Source organism: Miscanthus floridulus, chromosome 5 (assembly GCF_019320115.1).
Source record: "Miscanthus floridulus cultivar M001 chromosome 5, ASM1932011v1, whole genome shotgun sequence".
Lineage (NCBI taxonomy): Eukaryota > Viridiplantae > Streptophyta > Magnoliopsida > Poales > Poaceae > Miscanthus > Miscanthus floridulus.
Window position 1 is genome coordinate 11,951,349 of NC_089584.1, and position 24,170 is coordinate 11,975,518.

The following is a 24,170-nucleotide window of genomic DNA, read 5'->3' on the forward strand; positions in this document are numbered from 1 at the left end:
TTGCACGCCTACTCCATACAAACTCTCTGTTCACTCACAAACCGCAGAGTGAGAAGGGAGGAGGATGGCAGGGCTGCAGAGATCTTCGCAAACATTCAGGAGGTCTGGCTCATCAGGCTTGGTCTGGGACGAGCGGCTCATGTCACAGGACGGCAACCAGAGGGAGCCATGAGGACGCAGCCACTGGAGTTGAAGGAGCTGAGGCACTCCCGTAGCGTTGGCTCCGTTGGGCTGCAGCGCAGGCGCAACGACGACAACAGCCAGGGCTTCCGTACTCGGCGTGTAGGCCCCAGCTCTGGACCCGCCTTCGCCCAAGGTTCCTGGCTGCATCTTCTGCGGAATTTTCAGGAAGGCAGGAGCTTCACGGCCATCTAAGCCCAGAAGGTACTAGCTAGGCTGGTCTACTCTGGGAACAGGGACCGTCAGTTTTCCTTGAGCCTGCAAAGGTTTATGTTACTCGTGTATGGATGCTAGATGAGATGTATAGTTGTAGTTTGGACAAGCTTGTGTGTTTCTTCTTCCTGTGTTGCTGTGTTTTTTCCTTACCTACACCCATAAGCTGTATTCTTGAATGACTACCCTTCCATCATGTACATAATAGAGTTTGCGCATCTCTTACTAGATTGCAGCATATATGTAATTACGAGTACATGAACATGGTGCTCTTGCTTGTATGCTTCTACATGAATATGGTGCTCTTGTTTGACACTTTGACTTCAAGCTCGTTCTGAATTGTACACAACCATGCCGCTTGGGATCAACCAAAACCAGCCAGAGTATTGTTGGTGACTCGGCACGTGTTAAAAAGAAGCCATCTTATCTTAGCCTGATATGCTGCAGCATCGTATCTTTTCCGTTAGAACAAATCCATTTCATGATTTTACCCAGTCCAGTCAATGAATTTGCATATTTTGGACTACTTTGGCCTAGTTCCCTTTGTCAGTTGAGACATAAAGCTTCTAAGCTGAAAATTATTATTTTTGGAAGAGTCTAAGCTGAAAAATCTCACATAGGATCATCATGAGAAATGCGAATACTAATCGGTTGATGGTTTATGCGGCTGATAAGCCGGCTGAAGCTGATTTATTGTGAGAGAAAAATACTATTCCATGGCTGATAAGTTCAAGTGATCAGGGAGCAATGAGTCGTAGTTTGGCTGTTCCTCCAATTATTGCTACTTGGTAGTTTGGTTCCTCCAATTATTGCTTAAACAATTAGTCGTAGAATTTCTACGCAAAAGAGGACGGGTGGTTATTGCCTCGCAGCACATTTGATCTCACCTTCTTGGCTTCTGGTGTTCAAATGCTTGCAAGCAGCACAGTACCTGGTATTGTTGCATTGTTTGTACATTGAAATTGAACAGATGTTGGTTACAATAAAGTTTTTTGTTTTGTATGTCGGACTGTTGTTCTGCATTTCTCTCTTTCTATAGTACTCCTGTACTGGTGTAAACTAGAGGAAGCCTGCAACTGTGGCGTGTATGATGCAGACTTGAGACGAACTAGCAGAAGAGTATGGGCACACGACTGAGGAGGAAGAATGGAATTTCCACTAGTAATAAAGCTATTCGTTAGTGGTTTCCACTTGTTGGAGTTGGCATGATTGCCGGGACCGTATGCAATATTTGTGGCCTTTCTTTTCCCGATGACCAAACAAGTTTGTTTCTGATCTCCTTTTGGAAAATTCAGAAATTAAGTACTTAATAATGACCTATCCCAGAGCAAAATTAGATGGCTGGCAGTAAATATATCATGAGTTTTTCCATAGTACTAGTGATATGTGAAGGCATGTTTGGGTCTCATTTGAGAATCTAGATTCTAGATAGTGAAGAACTGAATATATATATATATATATATATATATATATATATATATATATATATATATATATATATATATATATATATATATATAATCTGAATTCTGGATAAAAATATGAGGTGTTTAGTTCTTATATATTCGCACAGTGATTATTGCCTTTGCATAGTAATAAAAATCTTTAAATAGTAGATTTTGGCATATTGTTGGATTATAAAATCTCATTCTAGAATCTAAAGTTTTGGATCTCCGCCGCCTTATTTTCCCACCTCTTTCTCATTTTCCGTGTGATCCAAATATGACCTAAACTGTAAACTTTGAGAGTAATATACTACCTGGCAATAAGGGGATGCCGGATGCTGGGTTCAAGTTTGAGTGGCCTTTGGGACAGCCTTTTGGTCTGAAGTTGATTCAAGACAAAACTAGAGATCCGGTTTGACCACTACACACATTCTTTTGGTCATTTAAGTCCTCAAACAGTATATTTAAGTTCGTGCTCCACTTTATTTAAGAGCAATATTTTTGCATGTTGACCAGATAAGATTGGAGCTGTTCGGTAGGACTGAAAAATAAGTCAAAATACTGTTCTGGCTGATTGTTGTGAGAGAGAAATACTGTTCTGTCTAGAAACACTGTTTACATGAACAGTGCTTTTGTGAGTGGGCTGACCGGCCAGCCAGCCGAACACCCTGAACCAGTACTAGATTACATACAATTATTATATTGACTTCGTTTTGTAAGGTCCCTGTCACTATTCTGTTCCGGATTATCAGATTATGCAGCCAGAGCTTGTTGACCTTCCTGCATATTCTCGAGTTTTCTGCTACTTAATGTGGTCACTCTCAGTGAGCTAATTGCTTGAAAGGCCAAGCTGGATATCCACACATCCATCTGTTTTTTTTTCTTTGTATCTAGTTTTGTTTTGAAGCACTTCTAAAGTTGCTTTTTCCTTACAATGATGAAGTGTCCCATTTACACATTTCTTTTCATTGTGCATGTTTGCTGCAGTATTGCAACTTATAGATATGTGCAAAAATGTCTTTTCATTGGATGGAATGCTGAGATGGCATTGAGAAGTTGGGCATAAACTGAGTTATGGCCACTATGGCACTGTACTCTGACTGACATTGATTTGCACCTGGCTAATTGTTGTTTTTTTTATTTTCGTACCGTAAATTTGACTAGATTTATAGAAAATACATGCAATATTTGTACTCCAAATAAATATATTTATTATAAAATAGATTCAACGATCTATCTAATGATATTAATTTTGTACCATAAATATTATTATTTATATATATATTTAGTCAAAGTTGTTTCTTGAGAAGCAAAACGATAGTTATTTAGAGACGGAGGGAGTAATTGAAACGGAAAAGTAAGAAGGGTCCACAAACTTCTCGGGAATAAGTTGCTTTCACATAATTATGACAAGGATCTTCCAACGAACTGACTAGTATGTAACTCATGAGCACATAACCAACTTGTTGTTTGGCTCTGAGGAGCATGTGTTAACTCTTCGCTCAAGTTGATACAATACATGTGAATGGTGCTGGGGTTCCATTTCCACATGCTTCGTACCCCCTTCGAAGAAGGAAACGTTTGAAGCTGGTACCTGGTAGACGTGGTCACAACGGTGTTAACAGATTGTTGTATTTTTTTACTCTTTTCTGAGGAAAATATACTATTAAGTATAGTTTATCTACTGAGGGAAATGATGATGGAAGCTTTTATTTCTGCCTACCCTAGAATAAAATTGGTTCAATTTATGAGAAAAAGTAGACTCAAAATCATACAACTAGGAAAGATGTGTCACATTTCTCTCGATAACTCTGATAGAACGAGAAACATGACTAACGCCACTTTTTATGGAAGGAAACTAGGGGAAAAAACCTTCATTAGCACTGCTCCGTGAAAAAGCAATTTGAACAGGACAAACCTACCAAGAGAAACTGAACACCCAGAACCGAAACTTGCTCACGAAAACATCAATGATTGTACATGGAAACTACTCAAAACATATCGGCACAACAACTAAAGAACAACCATAACTTTGTCATCATTGCCTAGTTTGCTGCACGAAATGTGATAGCGCATCTCAGACTTCTAGCCAAAGTGCGACGCTAGACAACTTTTTTGTGAGGAGCCAATGTTTGAGGTCCTGAATTTCCAAGCCAGCGAAGGAATCCAACTGAAAGTAGAAGTCAATATTCCACCACCTCATGACCCAGTAATCTGCAAAAACTGCAGAAGATGGGATGCTTCTTTGCCGAGTGTTTTTTATCGGGCGCTCGGCAAAGAGGCTATTTGTCGAGTGCTAGAGAGAAAGCACTCGGCAAACAATTGACACTCGACAAAGAGGTGGTTTGCTGAGTGCCGAGCACTCGGCAAACAATAACACTCGGCAAAGACCAGGTTTACCGAGTGTCGGACACTCGGCAAACCAGAACACTTCGGCAAAGGGCCGCCGCCGTTAACCCTTTGCCGAGTGTCTTCTCCTGACACTCGGCAAAGCGGTGATTTGCCGAGTGTCATTTTTTAACACTCGACAAACTATATTTTTTTCACTTTTGACCTCCAAACTTTTTCTGCAGTCCTCATACAATACCTGGTACTCCATGTTCCAATGTGGCACATTTTCGGACTTTTTCTATATTTCTTTAATTTATTTCATTTAATTGAATTTTCTTGGATAATTCAAATTATAACAGCTAGTCATTCGAATAATGAAAAAATGAATAGAAAAAATGATATTCATGTTATTTAGTATAATGTGAGGCCGTATCTATGAACAGACCATCAATTTCGAAACATCTTGTTCACGAAACATGACCACGAACTTACGATCGAGTTGTTTTTAAATTCTATGAAAAGCAAACGAAGTTCGAAAATCATGAAACTTGTCAAGATGTCGTGATATCATATATGGAGGCTATGATAAAAATTTGAGAAGGTTTCGTGCAAGTTATCATGTACGATGCTTGCAAACCTGAAGAATCTCCGAAGAAGTTTCATGATTTCGTGAAGACGTCGACGAGGTGGTAAGCATCGTATGTGACAAACTTACGTGAAACCTCCTCAATTTTTTATTACAGCCTCCACATATGATATCATGACATCTCGACAAGTTTCAAAATTTTCGATCTTTGTTTGCTTTTTATAGAATTTAAAAATAACTCGATCGTTAGTTCGTGGTCATGTTTCGTGAACAAGATGTTCGAAATTGGTGGTCTGTTCCTAGATACAGCCTCATATTATATTAAATAACATGAATATCATTTTTCCATTCATTTTTTCATTATTCGAATGACTAGCAGTTATAATTTGAATTATCCAAGAAAATTTAATTAAATAAAATAAATTAAAGAAATATAGAAAAAGTTCGAGAAATGTGCCACATTGGAACATAGAGTACCAGGTATTGTATGAGAACTACAGAAAAAATTTGGGGACAAGAAGAAGAAAAATAAAAATGGTTTGCCGAGTGTCTGCGTTTGGCACTCGGCAAAGGAGCCTCTTTGTCGAGTGCCAGGACGTCTGGCACTCGGCAAAGAATTAAAAAAACTCTTTGCCGAGTGCCAGGCCAGGTGGCACTCGGCAGAGAATTAAAAAAATAAAAAATACTTTGCCAAGTGCCAGATTAGGGGCACTCGGCAAAGGGGGGATTTAACCCTGCCGGCCCACACACACCGCACACACGTAGGCAGTTGACCGTCGCAAGTTATCATGTACGATGCTTGCAAACCAAAGAATCTCCGAAGAAGTTTCATGATTTCATGAAGACGTCGACGAGGTGGTAAGCATCGTATGTGACAAACTTACGTGAAACCTCTTCAATTTTTTATCACAGCCTCCACATATGATATCATGACATCTCGACAAGTTTCAAAATTTTCGGTCTTCGTTTGCTTTTTATAGAATTTAAAAATAACTCGACCGCAAGTTCGTGGTCATGTTTCGTGAACAAGATGTTCAAAATTGGTGGTCTAGTTTCTAGATACAGCCTCACATTATACTAAATAACATGAATATCATTTTCCCATTCATTTTTTCATTATTCGAATGACTAGCAGTTATAATTTGAATTATCCAAGAAAATTCAATTAAATGAAATAAATTAAAGAAATATAGAAAAAGTCCGAGAAATGTGCCACATTAGGAATATGGAGTACTAGGTATTGTATGAGGACTACAGAAAAAGTTTAGGGGACAAGAAGAAGAAAAATAAAAATGGTTTGCCGAGTGTCTGCGTTTGGCGCTCGGCAAAGGAGCCTCTTTGTCGAGTGCCAGGACGTCTGGCACTCGGCAAAGAATTTGAAAAAAAGCTCTTTGCCGAGTATCAGGCCAGGTGGCACTCGGCAGAGAATTAAAAAAATAAAAATACTTTGCCAAGTGCCAGATCGAGGGCACTCGGCAAAGGGGGGATTTAACCCTGCCGGCCCACACACACCGCACACACGTAGGCAGTTGACCGTGCCAGCGCCGCCGCCGCCGCCCACGCCCACAGCCACCGTCGCCCCTGCCCGCGCTAGCGCCGCCGCCGCCCCCTGCGCCGCGCCGGAGGAGGAGGAGAAAGAGAGGAGGAGGAGAGGAGGAGAGGAGAAAGAAGGAAGGAAGAAGGGGAAGAGAAGGAGGAGGAGGAAGGAGGAAGAAGGAGGAGGCGCCCCGACCACCGTTGCCACGTCCTCGGCGCTTTCCTAGCTGTCGCCTTATCCACCGGCGCCCTGGCCCCTTCACCACCGCCGTCCTACGACGCCCACTAGATATGCCCTACCATCGTCGTCGTCGTAGTATTACTAGTAGTTGTGGTTGTAGTAGTGGTAGAGTAGCAGTGGTGGTAGTCGTAGGAGTGGTTGTGATATTGTTATATATATGTGGTTGGATATAATCTTGTGCATGTCGGCCATCATGCCGTTCATATATATGTGCAGGAAAAAGTCTACTTAACCCCCCATCTTTCATACTTGGTCTACTTCACCCCCAAACTATGAAACCGTCTATTTTACCCCTTCTGAATTTTTTAAAACCGTCTATTTTACCCCCCGGGCGATTTTTTGACAGCGGTTTTGCTACAGTAACGGCGGGTTTGCTACAGTAGCGCTGGGTTTGAATTTTTTATTTATTTTCGGTGAATCTTTGAAAAAACACAGTAAATCATAGAAAAATCATAAAATAAAAAATCTAATTTTGTTGAACTCCACATGAGTAGATCTATATAGTGAATATATAATACGGTATGCTTTAGTACAAAATTTTTACTATAGCCTTAGATTAATTGGAAAATTTAATTTTATCTGTAATTAATTAAATAATTCATAGCTGCAGCTTCTATGGTTCAATTGTGGTAAAATTTTTATGATACGCTAATTATTGTATGTTTGAATTATAGTAAAAATTCGTACTCATTGGACTATGTATAACTTAGTTATAGATAAATTCTAATTAATTACAGACAAAATTAGATTTTCTAATTAATCTAAAGCTACAAAAAAATTGTAATAAAGCATACCGACACTGTAGCAAACCCACCGTTGCTGTAGCAGACCCGCTGTTACTGTAGCAAACCGCCGCTGAAAACCGCCCAGGGGGTAAAATAGATGGTTTTAGAAAGTTCAGAGGGGTAAAACAGACGGTTTCATAGTTGGAGGATGAAGTAGACCAAGTATGAAAGGTGGGGAGGGGTTAAGTAGACTTTTTCCTATATGTGCATGTCAGCCATCGTGCCATTGGTTTTCTTGCAGGTTTTGGAAACCTCACCGTGCAGGGGAGGTGCTGCCGAAATTTTGTATTGACAATTTTATGTTTCTTTTTTTACAGAGAAGAGCCCGTCGGAGCGGAGCCGGAGTACCTCGGCAACTCTGATCGCCTTCCTCGCCGCTACGGGTCTGCCTGCACAGCGTCGCCTAGCGAAGATGGAGAGGGTGGAGGCCGAGCAGGGAGGCCGAAGCAGCGGAGGATAGCAGAGATTCTTCAGTACATGTAAAGTCTTGGCGCCGCTATGGGTGTAGTTCCGCCACCTTTGCTATTCGCTCCACCTCCACCTCCACCTTCTCACTATTCTACTCCTAGTGAGTATAAATGTTTTAGTTTGTATGTTCATGCTTACGGTCAAACCTAGTAGAGTATGAAAGTTTTATTCATGTATGGTATATATTTATCTTGTCTCACACATGCAATCTCTTCTCCTTTGTGCAAAATCAATCGACGGCATCGAACGACCCTCATGCTTCAGCGAATCCTTCACCAAATTAGTCTCATTGGCCATCTTGATGATGATACTTGTGGTTGTTAATGGTACTTGTATTTGCAATTGTGGTTGTAGATGATGGAGCATTTGGATTACTTGTGAACTTATTTGTGATATATTGTGAGACATGCGACGTTTGTGATATATATGACGTTTGTGATATACATATGGTGTTGGTGATATATATGTGTTGTTGATGATATATATGTGATGTTGGTGATGTTTGTTATATATATCTTCTGTTTGTTTGGATGGGATGTAAAAAACAAATAAAAAGGATGTTTTCAGTCACTTTGCCAAGTGCAATGGCCATGACACTCGACAAAGTGACTACCTAAAAACATACTTTGCCGAGTCCAAAGGCCATTACACTCGACAAACATCATAGATTTGCCGAGTGCCACGGGCCAGGCACTCGGCAAAGGTCGCATGTTTGCCGAGTGTCTTGATAGGATACTCGGCAAATATGCTATCTTTGCCGAGTGTCTTGCCAGTGGCACTCGGCACAGTGGCCACCCTTGCCGAGTGTCTGAGTCAACGGCGCTCGGTAAAGCGGCGACCTTTGCCGAGTGCTTGACCTTGACACTCAGAAAAGCCACCGTCACGGTGGCGCTCGCCGTCACGACGACTTTTCTTTGCCGAGTGTCAGATTAGCACTCGGCAAAGTGCCCGATAAAGTACACTCGGCAAAGAGGTCTTTGCCGATAAACTATTTATCGAGCGCCCTTTGCCGAGTGTAATACTCGACAAAGGCTTTGCCGAGTGTATATGGCACTCGGCAAAGAAGCTGAATCCGGTAGTGTCCTCCGAGAAGTCAAGATCAACTTCCTCCTCTCCTTGCAAATTCAAGGCTTCAATCCTCTCCTCTAATATTGGTCACATCCTCCTCATACACCTCCTTCTCCTTCCCCAAGGACCCCCGATCCCCCATGTCGATGGTTGAACGTTTAGGCAGTGCTTCGCCTTGGCAAAAATTTTGGGAACGTACATAGTCTCCATTAATACTGTGTAGAAATCTCAAGGAGTTGTGAACTCTGTCGGTAGTGCGACCGGAGACTGAGTTAGTTAAGTTTTTCTCCCTATGCCAGACTCATGACTCAGCGAGAGCCGCCGCCCCTTGCCTCCACCATTGGTCCCCCTCCCTTCCCCTCTGGCATCTCGGCGGAGGTCAGAGGGAGTGGGGATCCATAGTTTTTAGTAAGTTTCCTAGTAGATCGAATATTAGGGTTAGGGTCTCTCAATGCCAAGTTTCTTGGTAGGGTGGATTCATTTTCTCTACGGCGGCTCTATTGAAGATGAGGATGACAACGGTGTCAGTAACTTCTTCGGCATGACGACATGGAGACTTGTTTTTTCGGACGGCGACATCAAGGCGGATATGATGTCACCGCTATGGAATAATTTTCTTCTTTCTCTTCTCCGTTTTTTGTGGTTAGATCTGACCACGACGAAGGGCTAGGGAGATTAAGTTTCAGATCGATTTTCCCTATTCTCTGGTGGCAGAAAGAAGAAGAAGGAAGACACAAGAAATAAGAAGTTTCTCAACTCCGCCCGTAAGGATGTTGGCCATCGTTCGTTGAGCATCTATTCTCAGGCATTTTGCCGAGTGTTTGCCTGTGCGGTCGTCCATATGAATCATCATACAGATTTGGATTTGGGATTTGGAGCTATACAAAGCGTGAATACAATTTAGATGATCAGTTTCTAGATACACGTAATGTATTCCAGAGTGCGTATAATATGATCGTATACTCAGCTATAATCTAATAAATTTTTCTTTCGTCTAAAAAAAGACTTAGTTACGGTACCAACAGCGATTTGTCGTGGGTTTCTTGATTGAGGAGGGCACTTCTCAAGTTGCTTTAACACGATTATAGGAAAGTTTTGTGGCAGCCAATAGACGAGGCGCGTGATTTGGAAGTCACAAAGGGGCTTGATCGGAGGGATGGACACGCAGCTACGCGTTCAAGAGGTCGCCGTCAGATGCGGTGGAGGCGTGTATGGTGCCACGCCGCGCCACGCTTCCCCGGCCCCGGCCGTAGGATGGTGGGTGCCGTGCACGGCGGGGATGGCGTCTCATCCAAAACCCCCCAACCCCACCGACCTCCATTTCTGTCCCCGCCCACCTCTTCCGCTCTCCCGTTCCCGTCCCGCACACAGACTCTCTCTCTCCTCTCCTCTCCTCTCTTCTCTTCTCTCGTCCTCTCTCTCGTCCGATCTGCATCTGCTTTTCTTCCCCTCCCCCCTTGTCTCCTGTCCCTTGGCGTGCGCAAAGATTCGATTTTTCTCGGGGAGGAGGCGGAGTCCGAGCAGGAGTGGTGCGCGGGAGGAAGGAGATCCTGATCTGTTCTTGGAGTGGGGAGGAGAGGAGGAGGAAGATGGCGGCGCAGGAGCAGGAGCACGAGAAGCAGCAGGCGAAGACGAGCACCACGAGCTCGCTCCCCTCCAGCAGCGAGCGCTCCTCCAGCTCCGCCCCCAACAACCTCAGGGAAGGAGGTACGTGCCGCGCCCAACCCATGCACCACCCTCTCAGATTTCCTGCATCATTTATTGTTTTTGGTTTCGTCAGCTGAAGTTGCCGCTGCGCGCATGCCACTGCAGGGGTGGAGAGCGAGGAGGAGATACGGCGGGTGCCGGAGATGGTCGGCGCGTCGGCGTCGGCCTCGTCGGGCGCGGGCTCGGACGAGCGCCCCAAGGAGGACGGCAAGCAGGGGCAGCTGGCGGCGGCCGCGGGGGCGCAGCCTCCGGCGGCCGGGAAGAAGCGCGGCCGCACCGCGGGGGACAAGGAGCAGAACCGGCTGAAGCGCCTGCTGCGGAACCGCGTGTCCGCGCAGCAGGCGCGGGAGCGGAAGAAGGCGTACCTGACGGAGCTGGAGGCGAAGGCCAAGGACCTGGAGCTCCGCAATGCCGAGCTCGAGCAGCGGGTGTCCACGCTCCAGAACGAGAACAACACGCTCCGCCAGGTGCCGCCTCGCCTCCGTCCGTCCCCCCATTCGTTTCCGCGGTTCGATCTGAGCTCCGAGGCGTTCCTCTCGTTCTGACCGACTGACCCGCCTGGTGCTCCCGCCGCGCAGATTCTGAAGAACACGACGGCGCACGCGAGCAAGAGGAGCGGCGGCGGCAAGGGCGGAGACGGCGGCAAGAAGCACCACTTCGCCAAGAGCTGATGAGAATGAGAGAGGGACCTGGTCCGTGCTCGCGCTCGCCTGATCTGACCATTGTTGGCGTGTTGCTGTTGCTGATGACGTCGTCTTCTCCTTTTCTTCTTTTCTACCGTGCTTGTGTTCGTCTGCCTCGCTGATGCACTGTTTTAACTGTTGTTACGTAGCAATCCCGTCTCTCCGCCCGTTGGTAGGACTACTCACCACTACTGGTAGTTAATTTCTTGGTAGGGTGTCAGTGTAATTTTCCCATTGTACTGTACTGTAATTCAGCCGTGCGGTTTGGCAATTCAATTCAAGATTACCACCGTGCCAGAGCCTTATGCTTTCACTTCTTGGAGAAAACTTAAAAAGGGTCACCGAAGGAGCATATAAACTGTTGCGCAGGGAAAACGTGATAACAATCACACACGTCATACATACTTGTGAGAGAATTCAGCAACTGGTGCTGGAATCTGCATTAGGAATCTTGGGTGCTCTTCTTCAGGCCGATGCAAACAGCATGCATACTTGATTACTTCGTGAATTCAGCGTCCTTTTTCTCGTTGCTTAACTTGTGACGGTTTGAGGCTTTGAGCATAAAGCTGTTTGTGGTCTCTACGTGTCCGGCGTGGCTTGCAACATGAGACACATGTACACCTTTGGGCAAGCTTTTTGGGCATGGATGCACATGCCATGCGCCCATACGGTGGTTGGCTGAAGAATCTGCTGAAGGGGACACCATTTGCATCTCAATTGTTTCAAAGGGATCGGGACTTGGCGAAAGCAACGCGGCGGTGTAAAACCTCTCCGCACTCCTGCACGACTTGCTCTCTTCATTCACAGGCTCTCATCGTAAATAAAAAAGAAGAATAAAATCAGCATGAGATCAACAGCTTTGTCTGTCGAATGCTGTTCCGTTTTGTTCGCTAATAACGTGCAAACACTTCACTATTTTATTCAGGCGTAGCGTAGGAGTTTCGAATAACGGTATTACAAAAATCTTTCAAACATTCCTGCTACGTGGCCAAAGATCATGATATTCTTGATGGGCGCTAAGTATGCTCAGAGTGAACACTACTAACCATCAACTTTCTAATCACCTGAAGTCCTTACCTCTTCTGAACCTCAGCTCCCCAACGTTACGACAATCAGATTAGCGCTAGCTCTCTATATTAGAGATAACGCGCGCGATCGGTATTAATTTTTTCGGCATCATCGACTAGTAAATCTGCCTCACCGGCGACCCATAAAAATCTGCCGGCGTGGTACGAGTCAGCCTGCCCCAGGTGCCAGCCTCAAACGGCGTGGAGCAAAGAAAGCAGCACGACGAACAACTTTTTCAGTTGCTAGCTACGTGTGCGTCGACCTCATCGTGTATTCCGCGACGAGCTTGGAGAAGAGCGACGACTTGTTCTCCAGCAGCTTGGCCGGCGTGTCGCGCTCCACGGCCACACCTGCAAAGCAGCATCACGGCGTCAGAACAAAAAAAAAAAACAACAAAGTTAAAAAATGAAATTAGGCGGGTGGTTTGCGTGGCGCTAACCGTTGTCGAGGAGAAGGACCATGTCGCTGTCGAGGACCGACGTGATCCTGTGCGCGATGGTGATGACCGTCGCCTCCGAGAATTGCTGCCGAAGCGTCTTCTGGATCAGGTTGTCTGTTGCGGTGTCCACTGAAGCGGTGGCTTCGTCCAGGACGACGATCTTGCTCCGCTTCAGGATTACCCTACCAAGGCATACAAGCTGACGCTGACCCACGCTCCAGTTCTCGCCGTTCTCTATCACTGCAACCCAACAGATTGAGAGGACTTCAGAATATTATCAACGGGAACATGCGCACCTTCTGCATTTTTTGGAACCTAGTGCTAGGCTAGGAATGTGAATAGTGTGGGATGTGAAAAGTGTGGAAGAAAAGAACTACTGTAGTGTTGGACCTGGTGAGTCAAGCTTGTGTTCCTTCCTCCTCACCTCATCACCTAACTGACAGCAATCCAAGGCCTGGAATCAAGAGTAACAGATGGATGCTGCAACTTAGCTAAAATTGTTATGTGAGAGTGTAATGTAACAAATGGCAAGCCTTGAGCATATGAAAGGTGAAATTACCTCCCAGATTTGACTGTCAGTGTACTCCCCAAGAGGGTCAAGGTTACTTCTCACAGTCCCCTCAAACATGGTTGGCTCTTGTGGAATGATGCTCAGTCTAGATCTCAGATCGTGCAGACCAATGGTGCAAATGTCGACGCCGTCTATTAGTATCTGGCCAATAGTTGGGTCCACGATACGGAAAAGAGCCTGTATAAGGGTGGATTTGCCGCTTCCTGTTCTTCCAACAATACCGGTCTTCAGGTCCTCCAGGGAAGGTGACTGTAAGTCCCTTCAGAACAAATGGCAGCTGCGGGGCATATTTCACCTGCATCAAACTAGAAGTTAAGGGCACATTGCACCTAAAATAGTTCTTTCGCTGTCTTTTTACCAGACTTGATTTATGTCAGTTCAATAACAATGAGGAATCATGCAGCTTCTTCAGAACAACATTGCAATGCAGAAAAAAGAGGATTTACATGGAGGTCGTGGAGCTGAATTTCTCCTTCGGATGGCCAGTTATGAGCCAGCTTATCTTCTGACATGGAAAGAGGTGGCTCTGCAGGAATGCTTATATATTGCAGAATTCTCTCTACTGATATAATCTTGTTCTCCAAAGTGCACATGCTCCAGACAACCCGTGCTTGCAGCATGTTCAGGTTAAGCCCATATGTGACTGCAAGACCAGCAATTCCTGAAAGTAGGATGTAATGTTAGTTACAAGCTCTCTTCAACTCAGACCATTTTTATTAACAAACAATTGAGTGGAACAACAAACACTGTTCAAAACTGATGTGATACCTGGATCGATGAAACCCGTGGGTAGATTGATCAAGAATATTAAAGAGAATGCAAATGTAAGAGATGACAGCACATCCAGGCGAAAGCAAAGCCATTCCATCGCTCCAGCATTGTAGAATTTCGGTCTGGAGTAGGCATCCATTAGATGGCTATTTGCCGATACAAACTGATTTTCCTTGCCAAAACTTCTGATGGTGGTTGATCCTGTTATTGATTCTGCAAAATGCTGTATGATAGGAGCTTTGCAAACACCTACTAGCCTTTGCAGCTCCCTGGCTGTATCAATGTAGTATCGCTGCAAAAAAAGGCAGGTCAATTAGATACCTATGACTAGATCTATGATGAAGGGGATAAAGGTGGCCAATCGTACCTGATACCAGAAACAGGTAGCAACTACAGGAATGAAAACAACAAACACCTGCCATGCAACCTGAGACATCACAGCAATGATTCCAACAAGTTGTATGACAGCAAATGCAACAGAACCCATCTGGTATGCAATGCTGGTGTCCACTTCGCTCTGATCAGTGGAAGCCTGAAAAGTTTGAAGCATCTGTTAGCATAGTCCAAGAAAATAAGTAGAACTTGCGAAATTGTTCACATGAAGATGACTTACTCTGTTCAAGATGCGCCCACTCGGAGTGGAATCAAAGAAAGACATAGGAGCTCTAAATATGGACATGTGCATCTTGTCGAATAATAGAGTCGCTGTCTTGTATGAGGCTGTTACAAGAAACAACGCTCTTAGGAGGACGCACAACGAGCTTCCAACAGCCAATGCGATATAGACATATATCAGTGTTGACATGCTCACTGGAGGCTCAACGTCCTTTGAGACGGGAGCAGCCCAAGCCATCCAGTAATTGCTCCCAATTTGTAAGACTTGGAAAAGTAGCTGTCCAAGCAACACTAACGGTACAAGTGCACCCTTATAAGCTAAGGTGAGGTACTTCCAGTAGACCCAAAACCCAACCTTGCCTTTCTCTCTTTCTTCTTCCTGCACCAGCTGTCCACTCTGATTGTTCCCTTCGTCCTGTTTATCTTTCTTCTCAGCTGACGATAGAGATCTGGTCAGTTTTGCTGTACCTCTGGAAGGGGATCCCTCGTTGCTTCCGTTTGCAGCATCGATTGTGTCCAATTCTGCGAGTGCATCCTTGTGTGCACCAACTAGCTCCATGAACTCTTTTCCTGAACCAAGTATTTCATTGTATTTTCCTGCTTGTGCTATTTTGCCATCTTTCATCACCTACAACACAGTCCTAGTAAGGAGAGGCATCCGTTTTATTGCAATGAATAATGGATGGAAGTTTTACCAATAAAATTCTCACCAAAATAAGGTCAGCTGCCGGTAGGAATTCAATCTGATGAGTAACATAAACTACTGTTTTTGAAGACAGAGCCCCGAGCAAGCATTCCTGCAAAAATAAGCAGGCACCAGTGTTTGAAACTTCTACTGAACATAAAAGGTTAAGCTTAAGTATAACAAATTGTGTACCTTGAAAAGGTGGGACCCTGTATGAGCATCAACAGCACTGAATGGGTCATCGAACAAATAGATGTCTGCTTCCTGATACAAAGCGCGGGCTATCTGAATCCTTTGCTTCTGCCCACCACTCAGGTTGATCCCTCGCTCCCCGATGACAGTTTGGTCACCGAATGGCAAGATCTCCAAGTCTTTCTTCAGTGAACACGACTCAAGGACTCTTTCATATTTGTCCATGTCCATCTCCTTGCCAAACAATATGTTGTCCTGAATTTTGCCACTCTGTATCCATGCTGACTGGCTGACATAAGCCGTCATCCCGCAAATCTTAACCTCTCCTGACAGCTTTGGGATCTCACCAAGAATGCAAGATAGCAAGCTCGATTTACCAGAGCCCACTGTCCCACAAACTGCAACACGCATGCCTTGCTGAGCTTGGAAGTTCAGGTCCTTCAGCGTTGGCAATTCCGGTGAGGCATCCCAGGAGAAGCACCCGTTGGTGACCTCAATTGCAACATCTGAACTACCATTTGGCAACCTCTGCACAGCATCAGTCGGCAATTCCTCAAGACATAGGAATGATGCTATCCTGTCCAGAGACACCTTGGTCTGGATCACCATTGAGATCGTGTCAGGAAGGTTGTATATTGGCTCCTGCAGCACGCGGAACGTGGCCAAAGCAGAAAGCACTTTCCCTGACTCCAATGGAATCCCCATGAGCATGCACGCCCCAAAGGTCACCACAGCAACGAAAGTCGGGGCCCCCCAGAACACAAAGGTAACCAAAGTCGACGTGTAGAGGTATTTCTTCAGCCAATTTGTCTCTGTCTTCCTCAACTCAATGATCTTGGACAAGAACTTCATCTCCCACCCCTGCAGCTTCAGAATCCGCATGTTGCGCAGGATCTCAGACGTTGCCTTCATCCTGATATCCTTGCAGTCCATGAGCTTCTGCTGGAACTTCTCCTGCATTCGCCCAGGAGGCACATTGGCAAGCATGACGACCACGGTGGCTCCAAGTGCGGCGAGGGAAGCGAGCCCGAGGGTAGAGTACAGGATGAACAGCGCCATGCCCACTTGCAACGGCACCAGAAAGAGGCTATTTGTCGAGTGCTAGAGAGAAAGCACTCGGGCAACAATTGACACTCGACAAAGAGGTGGTTTGCTGAGTGCCGAGCACTCGGCAAACAATAACACTCGGCAAAGACCAGGTTTACCGAGTGTCGGACACTCGGCAACCAGAACATTCGGCAAAGGGCCGCCGCCGTTAACCCTTTGCCGAGTATCTTCTCCTGACACTCGGCAAAGCGGTGATTTGCCGAGTGTCCATTTTTTAACACTCGACAAACTATATTTTTTTCACTTTTGACCTCAAACTTTTTCTGCAGTCCTCATACAATACCTGGTACTCCATGTTCCAATGTGGCACATTTTCGGACTTTTTCTATATTTCTTTAATTTATTTCATTTAATTGAATTTTCTTGGATAATTCAAATTATAACATGCTAGTCATTCGAATAATGAAAAAATGAAATGAAAAAATGATATTCATGTTATTTAGTATAATGTGAGGCCGTATCTATGAACAGACCATCAATTTCGAACATCTTGTTCACGAAACATGACCACGAACTTACGGTCGAGTTGTTTTTAAATTCTATGAAAAGCAAACGAAGTTCGAAAATCATGAAACTTGTCAAGATGTCGTGATATCATATATGGAGGCTATGATAAAAATTTGAGAAGGTTTCGTGCAAGTTATCATGTACGATGCTTGCAAACTGAAGAATCTCCGAAGAAGTTTCATGATTTCGTGAAGACGTCGACGAGGTGGTAAGCATCGTAATGTGACAAACTTACGTGAAACCTCCTCAATTTTTTATTCACAGCCTCCACATATGATATCATGACATCTCGACAAGTTTCAAAATTTTCGATCTTTGTTTGTTTTTTATAGAATTTAAAAATAACTTGATCGTAAGTTCGTGGTCATGTTTCGTGAACAAGATGTTCGAAAATTGGTGGTCTGTTCCTAGATACAGCCTCATATTATACTAAATAACATGAATATCATTTTTCATTCATTTTTTCATTATTCGAATGACTAGCAGTTATAATTTGAATTATCCAAGAAATTTAATTAAATAAAATAAATTAAAGAAATATAGAAAAAGTCTGAGAAATGTGCCACATTGGAACATGAGTACCAGGTATTGTATGAGGACTACAGAAAAAAGTTTGGGGACAAGAAGAAGAAAAATAAAAATGGTTTGCCGAGTGTCTGCGTTTGGCACTCGGTAAAGGAGCCTCTTGTCGAGTGCCAGGATGTCTGGCACTCGGCAAAGAATTAAAAAAACTCTTTGCCGAGTGCCAGGCCAGGTGGCACTCGGCAGAGAATTAAAAAAATAAAAAATACTTTGCCAAGTGCCAAGATTAGGGGCACTCGGCAAAGGGGGGATTTAACCCTGCCGGCCCACACACACCGCACACACGTAGGCAGTTGACCGTCGCAAGTTATCATGTACGATGCTTGCAAACCGAAGAATCTCTGAAGAAGTTTCATGATTTCGTGAAGACGTCGACGAGGTGGTAAGCATCGTATGTGACAAACTTACGTGAAACCTCTTCAATTTTTTATCACACAGCCTCCACATATGATATCATGACATCTCGACAAGTTTCAAAATTTTCGGTCTTCGTTTGCTTTTTATAGAATTTAAAAATAACTCGACCGCAAGTTCGTGGTCATGTTTCGTGAACAAGATGTTCAAAATTGGTGGTCTATTTCTAGATACAGCCTCACATTATACTAAATAACATGAATATCATTTTCCCATTCATTTTTTATTATTCGAATGACTAGCAGTTATAATTTGAATTATCCAAGAAAATTCAATTAAATGAAATAAATTAAAGAAATATAGAAAAAGTCCAAGAAATGTGCCACATTGGAATATGGAGTACCAGGTATTGTATGAGGACTACAGAAAAAGTTTAGGGGACAAGAAGAAGAAAAATAAAAATGGTTTGCCGAGTGTCTGCGTTTGGCGCTCGGCAAAGGAGCCTCTTTGTCGAGTGCCAGGATGTTTGGCATTCGGCAAAGAATTTGAAAAAAACTCTTTGCCGAGTGCCAGGCCAGGTGGCACTCGGCAGAGAATTAAAAAAATAAAAATACTTTGCCAAGTGCCAGATCGGGGGCACTCGGCAAAGGGGGGATTTAACCCTGCCGGCCCACACACACCGCACACATGTAGGCAGTTGACCGTGCCAGCGCCGCCGCCGCCGCCCACGCCCACACCACCGTCGCCCCTGCCCGCACTAGCGCCGTCGCCGCCCCCCTGCGCCGCGCCGGAGGAGGAGGAGAAAGAGAGGAGGAGGAGAGGAGGAGAGGAGAAAGAAGGAGGAAGAAGGAGGAAGAGGAGGAGGAGGAAGAAGGAGGAAGAAGAAGGAGGAGGAGGCGCCCCGACCACCGTTGCCACGTCCTCGGCGCTTTCCCTAGCTATCGCCTTATCCACCGGTGCCCTGGCCCCTTCACCACCGCCGTCCTACGACGCCCACTAGATATGCCCTACCATCGTCGTCGTCGTAGTATTACTAGTAGTTGTGGTTGTAGTAGTGGTAGAGTAGCAGTGGTGGTAGTCGTAGGAGTGGTTGTGATATTGTTATATATATGTGGTTGGATATAATCTTGTGCATGTCGGCCATCATGCCGTTCATATATATGTGTAGGAAAAAGTCTACTTAACCCCCCATCTTTCATACTTGGTCTACTTCACCCCCAAACTATGAAACCGTCTGTTTTACCCCTCTAAATTTTTTAAAACCGTCTATTTTACCCCCCGGGCGATTTTTTGACAGCGGTTTTGCTACAGTAACGGCGGGTTTGCTACAGTAGGCGGTGGGTTTGAATTTTTTTATTTTCGGTGAATCTTTGAAAAAACACAGTAAATCATAGAAAAATCATAAAATAAAAAATCTAATTTTGTTGGACTCCACATGAGTAGATCTATATAGTGAATATATAATACGGTATGCTTTAGTACAAAATTTTTACTATAGCCTTAGATTAATTGGAAAATCTAATTTTGTATGTAATTAATTGAAAATAATTCATAGTTGCAGCTTCTATGGTTCAATTGTGGTAAAATTTTTATGATACGCTAATTATTGTATGCTTGAACTTATAGTAAAAATTCGTACTCATTGGACTATGTATAACTTAGTTATAGATAAATTCTAATTAATTACAGACAAAATTAGATTTTCTAATTAATCTAAAGCTATAAAAAAATTGTAATAAAGCATACCGGACACTGTAGCAAACCCACCGTTGCTGTAGCAGACCCGCTGTTACTGTAGCAAACCGCCGCTGAAAACCGCCCAGGGGGTAAAATAGATGGTTTTAGAAAGTTCAGAGGGGTAAAACAGACGGTTTCATAGTTGGAGGATGAAGTAGACCAAGTATGAAAGGTGGGGAGGGGTTAAGTAGACTTTTTCCTATATGTGCATGTCAGCCATCGTGCCATTGGTTTTCTTGCAGGTTTTGGAAACCTCACCGTGCAGGGGAGGTGCTGCCGAAATTTTGTATTGACAATTTTATGTTTCTTTTTTTACAGAGAAGAGCCCGTCGGAGCGGAGCCGGAGTACCTCGGCAACTCTGATCGCCTTCCTCGCCGCTACGGGTCTACCTGCACAGCGTCGCCTAGCGAAGATGGAGAGGGTGGAGGCCGAGCAGGGAGGCCAAGCAGCGGAGGATAGCAGAGATTCTTCAGTACATGTAAAGTCTTGGCGCCGCTATGGGTGTAGTTCCGCCACCTTTGCTATTCGCTCCCCACCTCCACCTTCTCACTATTCTACTCCTGTGAGTATAAATATTTTAGTTTGTATGTTCATGCTTACGGTCAAACCTAGTAGAGTATGAAAGTTTTATTCATGTATGGTATATATTTATCTTGTCTCACACATGCAATCTCTTCTCCTTTGTGCAAAATCAATCGACGGCATCGAACGACCCTCATGCTTCAGCGAATCCTTCACCAAATTAGTCTCATTGGCCATCTTGATGATGATACTTGTGGTTGTTAATGGTACTTGTATTTGCAATTGTGGTTATAGATGATGGAGCATTTGGATTACGTGTGAACTTATTTGTGATATATTGTGAGACATGCGACGTTTGTGATATATATATGACGTTTGTGATATACATATGGTGTTGGTGATATATATGTGTTGTTGATGATATATATGTGATGTTGGTGATGTTTGTTATATATATCTTCTGTTTGTTTGGATGGGATGTAAAAAAACAAATAAAAAGGATGTTTTCAGTCACTTTGCCAAGTGTAATGGCCATGACACTCGACAAAGTGACTACCTAGAAACATGCTTTGCCGAGTGCAAAGGCCATTACACTCGACAAACATCATAGATTTGCCGAGTACCACGGGCCAGGCACTCGGCAAAGGTCGCATGTTTGCCGAGTGTCTTGATAGGATACTCGGCAAATATGCTACCTTTGCCGAGTGTCTTGCCAGTGGCACTCGGCACAGTGGCCACCCTTGCCGAGTGTCTGAGTCAACGGCGCTCGGTAAAGCGGCGACCTTTGCCGAGTGCTTGACCTTGACACTCAGAAAAGCCACCGTCACGGTGGCGCTCGCCGTCACGACGACTTTTCTTTGCCGAGTGTCAGATTAGCACTCGGCAAAGTGCCCGATAAAGTACACTCGGCAAAGAGGTCTTTGCCGATAAACTATTTATCGAGCGCCCTTTGCCGAGTGTAATACTCGACAAAGGCTTTAGCCGAGTGTATATGGCACTCGGACAAAGAAGCTGAATCCGGTAGTGTCCTCCGAGAAGTCAAGATCAACTTCCTCCTCTCCTTGCAAATTCAAGGCTTCAATCCTCTCCTCTAATATTGGTCACATCCTCCTCATACACCTCCTTCTCCTTCCCCAAGGACCCCCGATCCCCCATGTCGATGGTGGAACGTTTAGGCAGTGCTTCGCCTTGGCAAAAATTTTGGGAACGTACATAGTCTCCATTAATACTGTGTAGAAATCTCAAGGAGTTGTGAACTCTGTCGGTAGTGCGACCGGAGACTGAGTTAGTTAAGTTTTTCTCCCTATGCCAGACTCATGACTCAGCGAGAGCCGCCGCCCCTTGCCTCCACCATTGGTCCCCCTCCCTTCCCCTCTGGCATCTCGGCGGAGGTCAGAGGGAGTGGGGATCCATAGTTTTTAGTAAGTTTCCTAGTAGATCGAATATTAGGGTTAGGGTCTCTCAATGCCAAGTTTCTTGGTAGGGTGGATTCATTTTCTCTACGGCGGCTCTATTGAAGATGAGGATGACAACGGTGTCAGTAACTTCTTCGGCATGACGACATGGAGACTTGTTTTTTTCGGACGGCGACATCAAGGCGGATATGATGTCACCGCTATGGAATAATTTTCTTCTTTCTCTTCTCCGTTTTTTGTGGTTAGATCTGACCACGACGAAGGGCTAGGGAGATTAAGTTTCAGATCGATTTTCCCTATTCTCTGGTGGCAGAAAGAAGAAGAAGGAAGACACAAGAAATAAGAAGTTTCTCAACTCCGCCCGTAAGGATGTTGGCCATCGTTCGTTGAGCATCTATTCTCAGGCATTTTGCCGAGTGTTTGCCTGTGCGGTCGTCCATATGAATCATCATACAGATTTAGGATTTGGGATTTGGAGCTATACAAAGCGTGAATACAATTTAGATGATCAGTTTCTAGATACACGTAATGTATTCCAGAGTGCGTATAATATGATCGTATACTCAGCTATAATCTAATAAATTTTTCTTTCGTCTAAAAAAAGACTTAGTTACGGTACCAACAGCGATTTGTCGTGGGTTTCTTGATTGAGGAGGGCACTTCTCAAGTTGCTTTAACACGATTATAGGAAAGTTTTGTGGCAGCCAATAGACGAGGCGCGTGATTTGGAAGTGACAAGTGGGCTTGATCAGAGGGATGGACACGCAGCTACGCGTTCAAGAGGTCGCCGTCAGATGCGGTGGAGGCGTGTATGGTGCGGCGCCGTGCCACGCTTCCCCGGCCCCGGCCGTAGGATGGTGGGTGCCGTGCACGGCGGGGATGGCGTCTCATCCAAAACCCCCCAACCCCACCGACCTCCATTTCTCTCCCCGCCCACCTCTTCCGCTCTCCCGTTCCCGTCCCGCACACAGACTCTCTCTCTCCTCTCCTCTCCTCTCTTCTCTTCTCTCGTCCTCTCTCTCGTCCGATCTGCATCTGCTTTTCTTCCCCTCCCCCCTTGTCTCCTGTCCCTTGGCGTGCGCAAAGATTCGATTTTTCTCGGGGAGGAGGCGGAGTCCGAGCAGGAGTGGTGCGCGGGAGGAAGGAGATCCTGATCTGTTCTTGGAGTGGGGAGGAGAGGAGGAGGAAGATGGCGGCGCAGGAGCAGGAGCACGAGAAGCAGCAGGCGAAGACGAGCACCACGAGCTCGCTCCCCTCCAGCAGCGAGCGCTCCTCCAGCTCCGCCCCCAACAACCTCAGGGAAGGAGGTACGTGCCGCGCCCAACCCATGCACCACCCTCTCAGATTTCCTGCATCATTTATTGTTTTTTGGTTTCGTCAGCTGAAGTTGCCGCTGCGCGCATGCCACTGCAGGGGTGGAGAGCGAGGAGGAGATACGGCGGGTGCCGGAGATGGGCGGCGCGTCGGCGTCGGCCTCGTCGGGCGCGGGCGCGGACGAGCGCCCCAAGGAGGACGGCAAGCAGGGGGGGCAGCTGGCGGCGGCCACGGGGGCGCAGCCTCCGGCGGCCGGGAAGAAGCGCGGCCGCACCGCGGGGGACAAGGAGCAGAACCGGCTGAAGCGCCTGCTTCGGAACCGCGTGTCCGCGCAGCAGGCGCGGGAGCGGAAGAAGGCGTACCTGACGGAGCTGGAGGCCAAGGCCAAGGACCTGGAGCTCCGCAATGCCGAGCTCGAGCAGCGGGTGTCCACGCTCCAGAACGAGAACAACACGCTCCGCCAGGTGCTGCCTCGCCTACCTCCGTCCATCCCCCCATTCGTTTCCGCGGTTCGATCTGAGCTCCGAAGCGTTCCTCTCGTTCTGAGTGACCGACCCCCTGTTGCTCCCGCCGCGCAGATTCTGAAGAACACGACGGCGCACGCGAGCAAGAGGAGCAGTGGCGGCGGCGGTGGCGGCAAGGGCGGAGACGGCGGCAAGAAGCACCACTTCGCCAAGAGCTGATGAGAATGAGAGAGGGACCTGGTCCGTGCTCGCGCTCGCCTGATCTGACCATTGTTGGCGTGTTGCTGTTGCTGATGACGTCGTCTTCTCCTTTTCTTCTTTTCTACCGTGCTTGTGTTCGTCTGCCTCGCTGATGCACTGTTTTAACTGTTACGTAGCAATCCCGTCTCTCCGACCGTTGGTAGGGACTACTCACCACTACTGGTAGTTATTTCTTGGTAGGGTGTCAGTGTAATTTTCCCATTGTACTGTACTGTAATTCAGCCGTGCGGTTTGGCAATTCAATTCAAGATTACCACCGTGCCAGAGCCTTATGCTTTCACTTCTTGGAGAAACTTAAAAGGGTCACCGAAGGAGCATATAA

The 24,170-nt window shown here is 45.6% G+C and overlaps 1 protein-coding gene and 2 pseudogenes across 1 annotated transcript; 2 read left to right on the top strand and 1 right to left on the bottom strand.

Moving 5' to 3' along the window:
- The first annotated feature begins 10,092 nt into the window (after window positions 1–10,092).
- On the top strand, window positions 10,093–11,556 carry LOC136449514 (transcription factor HY5-like; annotated as a pseudogene).
- Window positions 11,557–12,137: 581 nt separating this feature from the next.
- On the bottom strand, window positions 12,138–16,646 carry LOC136449513 (ABC transporter C family member 3-like). The gene is given in 11 exon segments (XM_066449554.1): window positions 12,138–12,661; window positions 12,751–12,990; window positions 13,141–13,204; window positions 13,310–13,552; window positions 13,554–13,616; window positions 13,768–13,982; window positions 14,090–14,384; window positions 14,460–14,624; window positions 14,706–15,335; window positions 15,418–15,504; window positions 15,585–16,646. Coding segments are annotated over 11 exon segments (3,165 nt in total). The 5' UTR covers window positions 16,644–16,646; the 3' UTR covers window positions 12,138–12,557.
- A 5,807-nt stretch (window positions 16,647–22,453) lies between these two features.
- LOC136451535 (transcription factor HY5-like) lies at window positions 22,454–23,937 on the top strand (annotated as a pseudogene).
- Window positions 23,938–24,170: the final 233 nt, after the last annotated feature.